Source organism: Sinocyclocheilus grahami, unplaced genomic scaffold (genome assembly GCF_001515645.1).
Source record: "Sinocyclocheilus grahami isolate Dianchi unplaced genomic scaffold, SAMN03320097.WGS_v1.1 scaffold140.1, whole genome shotgun sequence".
Classification (NCBI taxonomy): domain Eukaryota; kingdom Metazoa; phylum Chordata; class Actinopteri; order Cypriniformes; family Cyprinidae; genus Sinocyclocheilus; species Sinocyclocheilus grahami.
Window position 1 is genome coordinate 779,483 of NW_015505319.1, and position 8,505 is coordinate 787,987.

General features: G+C 35.6%; 1 protein-coding gene across 2 annotated transcripts in view; it reads right to left on the minus strand.

Moving 5' to 3' along the window:
- Positions 1-1,522: 1,522 nt before the first annotated feature.
- efl1 (elongation factor like GTPase 1) overlaps positions 1,523-8,505 on the minus strand; it is a 122,348-nt gene continuing 115,365 nt past the window's right edge. For both annotated transcript variants that reach the window (XM_016280409.1, XM_016280408.1), the window contains exon 20: positions 1,523-2,888. In XM_016280409.1, coding sequence (XP_016135895.1) covers positions 2,700-2,888 — 189 coding nt within the window. In that variant the 3' untranslated portion in view covers positions 1,523-2,699. The remainder of the gene's footprint in view (positions 2,889-8,505) is intronic.

Sequence of the window (8,505 nt, forward strand, 5' to 3'; positions counted from 1 at the left end):
ATTAGCCCCATTAGCTTAATGCAGGTCATTACTGAACTGACCCCTGCACTCGACGTCTGATCTGGGATCTGGGCTCAGTCCTCGCTACTGGAATATCAGCGGTGTGTGTGCGGAGAAAAAAAAGAGCAAAGCAGGCTACAGATCAGCCAGCTACTGATGTGTTTGATGAATCATTTTGAAGAGGATCTCTCTTCAAAATGCTGCATTATGATCCATGCATAGTGTCAAAATTATGATTTAATGGCAAACACTATAAAAGGGCCAATTATAATCATCATGGTTGGTTGGTGTTTTTTTTTTTTTTATTTCCGCTTCCTTGGCTAATTTCATTGTAAGTAAGTTGAAATAGTATAAAAGAGCAATTTAAAAATCTATAAGGTTTGCTTTAGTTTAAAATGGACTCAATATTATCATCATCATCCATACCCAAATGTGTGTATATATATATATATATACATGCTGAATTTTTTTGTTGTTTATTGCTATTATTTAGTCTGTGTGTTTCAATTGTCAACCTTTGCAATGTAATTAAAGATACATCTTAGATTTTACTGATCTACACTGTAAAAATAAGTGCAATTTTAACTGTACAATTTTGTAAAAATGCTACGGAAAAAAAACTGTTAATAGGTTAACAGTAAGTTCCCGTACTAAATACAGGGAAAAACTGTAAAATATTTAACCAGACATTTCATGTAATTTTACAGTTTTTAGAAGTAAAAATAGCAAATCAATGTATAATTTACAGTCAAAAACTGTAAACTGATATTCCCAGAATTCCCTGCATGACACTCCACGTTTGAAAGTATTTTGTTTAAATAATCATGTTTTTTTAATAGTTTTTGTTATTAGTTATGTATATTTGGGCTTTATGTTACATCTTCTGTTGTTTAATGAAAGTTGAATGCATTATTTAAGTATAATGTGTGTTACCATGATGGTGTTTAGTGTTTGCATGAATGACTCTGTGCACAGAAGTATATACTTCTGCTTGTGGCGAAGCTACTTGTGATGAGCTTTGATTCTTCATGTGGCTTTCTCTTTTACCACCTGCATTATTATGGTGGTTGTCAGTATGTTAAAGGTACAAAACAGATTTTAATAGCAGTGTGCATTGTTGAATTTACTGGTTTACATTCAAATTTTCTTGTTTGTAAATTACAGTTTTATACTGTAAAATTTACAGTTTTTGGCCATACATGTGTTTACAGTTTTTCTTTATTTTTTATTATTTATTTATACTACAGATTTTTTTTACAGTGTAGTTTACAAACAAAAGAAGAAAAAAAAGTCATGAAATTTATAGCATTTTAATTTATTTTAATCAGGGCTGTCAATCAATTAAATGTCAATAGCAAATTGTTGTTGTTTTCATAAAATGTTGTTAATATTATTATTATTAACATATACAATACACATACAATATAATATTACATTTATATGGAGATTTTTTTATTTACATATAACTATAATAATAATAATAATAATAATTATTATTATATGTAAATAAAAAGATCTCCAAGATAAAAAGAATATTAATTTTAAATAAACATTATGATTGTAACAGGTAGATGAGTGCATTTCCTAAATGACATGATTCAAATGCATTGGTACAAAGTGATTCTGCACATCAGAGGCAACAGCTTGTGTGTTCAGTCGAGTTTATTTCTTAAATCTCAGTAGTGATTTCACACGTGTGCTATTCAGTAGGCTGCAGTATTTTGGGAGCTCCTTACAAGATATTTGCTCTTTCTTATTAAAAAAAAATTCAAATCCTTCTCCCAGTGCCATTCAAGCTGTGTTCCACACAAATTAAATCAAGGGTTTAAACGTTTGTAAACCAAAAGGGAGCCATGGTGGAATTCATTTCAGGGCCACTTCACTTCAATCTAATTGAAACGGTATTTCAAGAGGACTCTTAAATTATGCAACGTCAGATCCCAAACACGTAAGAAGATACAGCATGATTTCAAAGCACGTCATTTTAATTATTGGGTTTAATCCTGTCTTAAATAACTGAGGAAGGAATGGATGTCTAGGAACATGTGAAGGGAAAAGCGCAAATCAGACAATCTATTCCTTCAGTCTGCTCTAACAATGTCTCAAACTGTGTAACTGACTTTAATTGCGGTCTAATATTTACAACATTAGGTTTCAGAGTGCACTGCAATTGCTTAATTGCTTAATAGCACAGCTCATTTTTACAATAGATGCGTGCAGATGAATATAGCGTAGAATAAAGACTTGATGTTCAGTTGTATTTGAAATCTCTCAGCAGATTTAACTGATATTAGTTCATGAGTTTCAGTCACTGAATCCATTAACATTTTGAACATTGGTTTCTCGACCAATTTGCAACGGGAAATCATGAGATCCATTATAAATGAAACCCGTGGTCTGCTATAAACTGAACGGATTTTCAAAAGCACATGTCGTTTTCTGAAGATAATGACTGAATCACTATCCGCTCCGTTTCAGCCAACTGGTTGGTCATTAGAGAGCGATACTGTAAAGTCAAATGAAGGAGTGGTTTAAAGAAGCTCTTTCATAAAACACGAGTAGAACAATTTAAATAAATTAAACAAGTGCAAACCCATTCTTATATGCATTGTTGCATTGAATTTAATGCAACAGTTGCCATAAGAATGGGTTTCCTGAAATCCATTCTGCTCGTGTTTCCTGAGTGAGGGTCATTGGCTTTATTTGTTCTTGCTGAGAGTTCGCTGTTTTTCCGCATGTTCTACGATCTTCTCCTCCACGTAGAGGCCTTTGCGTCTGCGAACGGCGTTCATGTATTTCAGAGTCTGATTGGTCGAGTCTGCTTTTTCTCCAAAGTGTAAGTACTCCTCTTCAGTAGTGGGAACCCAGAATGGATCACTGCTGATGACCTAAAACACACACACACACACACACACACACACACACACACACACGCACAAAGAAATAAAATAAAATAGATGAATTACTGGATTATTCAAAATAAGCATTATCATGACTATTTACTATAGAAGTAATAAAATAAAAAAATAAAGTAACAAATAAATAAAACTTTTCATTTGCAAAAAAATACTGTATTAAATGCATTTAATTCACTGAATTATTTAGAATATATAAAACACATTTATATTAAATGTATACGATTATTATGGTCTGAATTGATCAAAATTGGCATTACTACTATTATTAAATAAAAATAAATATATGAATACACTTAAAGAACCTATAAATTAAACAATAAATAAAAAAGCAATGTAAATAATTTGCTGGATTATCCAAAATAATCATTAACACGATTACTAAACATAGAATGAATGAATAAATAAATATTTTTACTTGAAGAAAATAAAAATATCTATTTGCCACATATTTAATTTCCTGTATTAAGGACAAAAAGGCATCAACACATGATTATTAAATTAATTAATTAATTGATAGATAAATAAATAAACACACACACACACACACACGTCAGAATGTAATTCACTGTATTTGAATATGCATTAGCACATGCCTATAACATTATTCTAAATAAATAACTTTTGATTGCACTGAACAAACATTTGATTGAATTGTATAGTGCGATACGGTTAACGGGAATCTACTATGATTTCGGCCAAAATATCCAAATATCCACCCCTAATATCATTCGTAATGCACACACCAATGTAAAGTGATTTTTAGAATATAAGATCTAAATTTTATCACAAGTAACGGCACATTTTTGTAGTGTTTAGTTAATTTGTGAGTCAGTCAGGAATTAGCAGCACAATATTTCTTTGTCTTCATCCCTCTCATTATAAAAAGAAAATGCATCGTTCCAGGGCAGAACTAGACTACGCAATTGTCTGCTGTGAAGAGATAAACATAATGGTCATTATACGAGGCACAGTGAGAGCATGTACCAGCACACACACACATGCGCGCACACACGCACACACACACACACACAGCACTGGGAGCAGGTGCTTGATGGATGACGCAATCCCTGCAGCAACACACACACACTTCCACACAATATGACCTCATGCTCAGACAATAGCGCGAGTGGTACAATTACTGTAAGAGTCCAGCGGGGCCCCTGCACCTGGTCCCAGAGAGGCCCCACGGCATGGGCTCCGTTACCTCGGGACAGATGGCAGAGGCCAACAACAGCCCGATTTACACAATGATCGACTGCTGCCCGCAAACCCAACCAGTCCAGCGCTTCAGGAGCATCACATGCTTACAGACAATTAGCATTTAAACGGCCACCGAGCACAAGCAAAAGAGCTTCCTGAGCGCTGATCTTTGATTCGATATCTGCTTTCTTATTCTCATTTGTCTTATACTACCAGTCCCTGCTTGGGTTACCATCCCTCTTTTTTTCCCTCCACTAAATAGCTTTTGTCTTGTGTCATTTAAGCACAACCCAACAAGTGACGGCACTTTTGATTTGTCTGCAAAAAAGGCCTCTAACACTAGCTTGCTCTATTCTATCTCTTTTCTTTTATTATATGAATTTTAAAAACTTGCTACGTGTACTGCATTTAGCTAACTGAGACTTGTTATAACACTTGTGTATCATTGCTCTTTTGTTGATTTTGATTGCTTCCATTGTCCTCATTTGTAAGTCGCTTTGGATAAAAGTGTCTGCTAAATGTCTATGTCTGGGATGTGGCTAGATTAAATAAATGTATGAAATAAATATGCTGCTTAAAAACATTTCTGAACATAATGATTTCACTCACTCACACACTCACACACTCACACACTCACACACTCACACACACACACACACACACACACACACACATACACACACACACACTTGTTTACTCTCAAGGTTATTCTGATGTTCAATCAGTCATTAATCTGATTGCACTAGAATCTGATAATTGTTACATAACAGACGACAAATCCAGTGAAAGGAAATGTAGTGAGACGGTAGGTTTTAATGAGTGACCGTCCGCCGCTGTCCAAGACAGGGTGGAGTGTGTGTTTGATAGCAGCACCAACACTGAATGACACCAACTGTATGTCAGAATTGCACAAAGGCTTAGTGTAACACACACACACACACACACACACACACACACACACACACATTAGTCCATTTCTTTGTCCATCTCGCACAATTAGATTACATTGACCTGCATGTGTCTCGCTCATGGCCGGCGCTGATTAGTGTGTGTGTGTGTCTCATGGCAGGGGCGGGCAGACGCTTGGCAGACAGATCGAGTGTGGATTCGAGGACCTGGCATATGTGTCGAATGGTGTCTAATGGGCTCTCGGCACAGTAGGGAACGAACACACACACACACACGCACACACACACACACACACACACACTCTCTCAATGGACGTGCTGCTGTCAAAGCTTGACATCTGCCCACACACACATGCATGCATGCAGGCTGTCAGATGGAGTGTGTAGGTTCTCTGAGAGTTTTCACATTAATGGCGCAGCGTCCAGCGTTTGTCACCTTTTTAACTCTGCGGCTCTCGGAGAAAGAGAGAGAACAAGACAGGTGAGAGATTGACAACTAAAGCGATGAGGAAATGCTATCCGGACCAACTTTATAAGACTCCTGTCAGTTATAATTCCTGCTCACTCTACTTCACTTCCTGACGTATCTGCACAATGCCTTTAGCAGGAGGACACGTGCAACCGCAAAAGCACATATCAATAAGCGTAGTTTCCACTGTACAAAAAACATCCAGTGAGAAACCATGCTCAAGGGTGACAAAATACTGCTTAGAGGGTGCATTCAGCCGAAAAAGTCATTTCAAACTCATATGACATTCTGAGGACCGCAAAATAAGACATTCAGCAGAATCTCTCTCTCTCCATGTATCTATCTATCTATATATCTTTCACTGAAACTCTTCCTCTCGACATATTTAAATATAGTGTTTCAAGATGCCAATCAAGCCAGGTCTAACATCAAAGATAATGAGTCATGAGATTAACATTTCATGTGATACAAGTCTAAACTGGCACATCTTGAAGTTACTGTATGAATTGAGATCATATATAAAAATATATAAATATAAATACAGACAGAGATACACTACCTTTCAAAAGTTTAGAGTCAGTAAGGCGTTTCATATTTTTGAAAGTCTTTTATGCTCACCAAGGATGCATTTATTTGATCAAAACATACAGTAAAAAAGGGTAATGTTGTAAGTAATATAATTAAAAGTAATATTGTGAACTATATTTGGTACTTGTAATGATAAATATTGTGGTTAAAATGCAGGTTAATACATACTGCATTTATTTATTTATTATAAAAAAGTAATATTGTGAAATATTGTTACAATTTAAAATAATACATTTAAAATGTAATTTATTCCTATGATGGCAAAGCTGAATTTTCATTCTTCAGTGTGACATGATCCTTCAGAAATCATTCTAATTTGCTGCTCAAGAAACATTTCTTATTATCAATGTTGAAAACATTTGTGCTGCTTCATATTTTTGTGGAAACCATGATCATTTTTTTCCCCCATGATGTTTTGGTTACTAAAAATATCCAAAAGAACAGCATTTTTGTGTTATAATGTGTGACATTATAAATGTCTTTATCGTCATTTTTACAAAATCAATTTAATGCATCCTTGCTGAATACAAGTATTACTTTCTTTAAAAACGTACTTACAGACATTTGAACTGTAGTGTACATAGATACAAATATAAACTAGAAAAAAACAACCTTTCATCCTGCTGCTTCTGTTCTTTATTGATAGTCAATGGCCACTATTTGGTTTCTTTGTATGGAGATGATGTACAAATAAAATTTTGTACAACTTTATTATGTCATACGGAAAAGAGAAGTTAACATTGATGATCATCTTTTGTGTTTTAAAGATGAAAAAAAGTCATACAGGACATGAAACAGAATGAGAGTCAGTAGATGATGACAGATTTTAAATTTTTTGGTGAACTATTCTCATAAACTCCTTAGGTCTCGCAAAACAACACAGATTTGTAGAAATCCTGCAGTCAAAACAAGCACCTTAAGACCCATAAAATGTCCACAGAAAAGAGAACAGAATAACAGCAGTTCAGCTGTAAGAGGAGACGTTTCACTCACACACACACACACACACACACACACACACAGAGGAGGACAAAACGGCTGCAGTGCTTCGCTTTACACTGTCTTTAGTCTTTTCTCTATGCACAAAGGCCACATTTAGAAGAATTGAAAATGCAGCAGGCCTCAAAATCTAGCAAGGCAAGGTTTGAATTAAACATGGAATTGAATTACCCTCCTCCAGCAAGGCAAACACAGTCTGCAAGTACCAAGACCAGCGGACAATTTGAGTCATGTGTGTGTTATTGAGTGTGTGTGCGTGTGTGATCCTCACACTGTACTCAAACACAATAAGTACAAGAAACCTCATGCGAAGGAAGAGATTATTACATCTTCTTGTAGAGATACAGAACATTATTCATGGCCTATTTCTCAGAAAATCAAGTAAAATGTCTCTGCCAAAATAAAGTAAAGTTAATTCAACACTCATACTGACATAAGACATAATGTATTGCATTATCAAAAAATAAAAAAATATATATACATAAGCAAGCAAGCCTACTTTTTGAGGCAAAAAATGTAAAAAAAATACATACTAAATAAATAAATAATAACATATAAATAAATGCATTAACTGTGCATTAACCACGATATTATGTATTATTACGAGTCCCAAATGAATAAATAAGCCGTCTTTTTGCAGCAATATTATTTTTTATTTATTACTGACCATATTATTATTTATTTATTTTATTATGCAAGACTAACAGAGAATGCAGAGTGGTATGAAATGAACCTACATAGCTTTGCAGGAAATCAGTTTCCTGGGTCAATTAGGGAGTTAAGCGTCAAAACACAAAAATCTCTGACCGCAGAATGCCACAGTTGACCAATCAGAAGCAAGTATTCCAGACATGCATAAGAAACAGCATTACGATTAGCACTAAATCTCACCCTAAATTCATCAGCTGTCAGATGATACAGAGGACTGATTGATCAGGAGTGCTGCAGTTTAGCGAAGGATCAAAGGTAACTATGAGGTTGTAAGTTCAAATCCCATTAGCTATGATCGTGATTTATTTTTAATCATGATCAATTCAATTAAGTTTTTGAAATGCTGTGCTATATTAGCACACTTAGAGTTTACACTGGACTGTGGTGAATAAGATGCAGGTTTCTGCACTCAGAGACAGCATGAAAAAGTGGTGCAACCATTTTGTGAAGTAGCAGACGACCTTATATGCCCTTTGTGTGTGTGTGTGTGTGTGTGTGTGTGTTTGCATCATGTCCAGCTTAACTCGACCCATCATCCTGGCTGACAATAGCGCCATATGGCCGCAGAGCTCGTCCGCTCACCCAGCCCTGGCGTGGAGAGAACACATCCAACCAGCCATCGGGTTAAAGACGGCACACATGTGGCATCTACAGCCTTTGATCCTATTTCACGCCAATCCCTCACCAAACACCCCCCCCCCCCCCCCCCCCC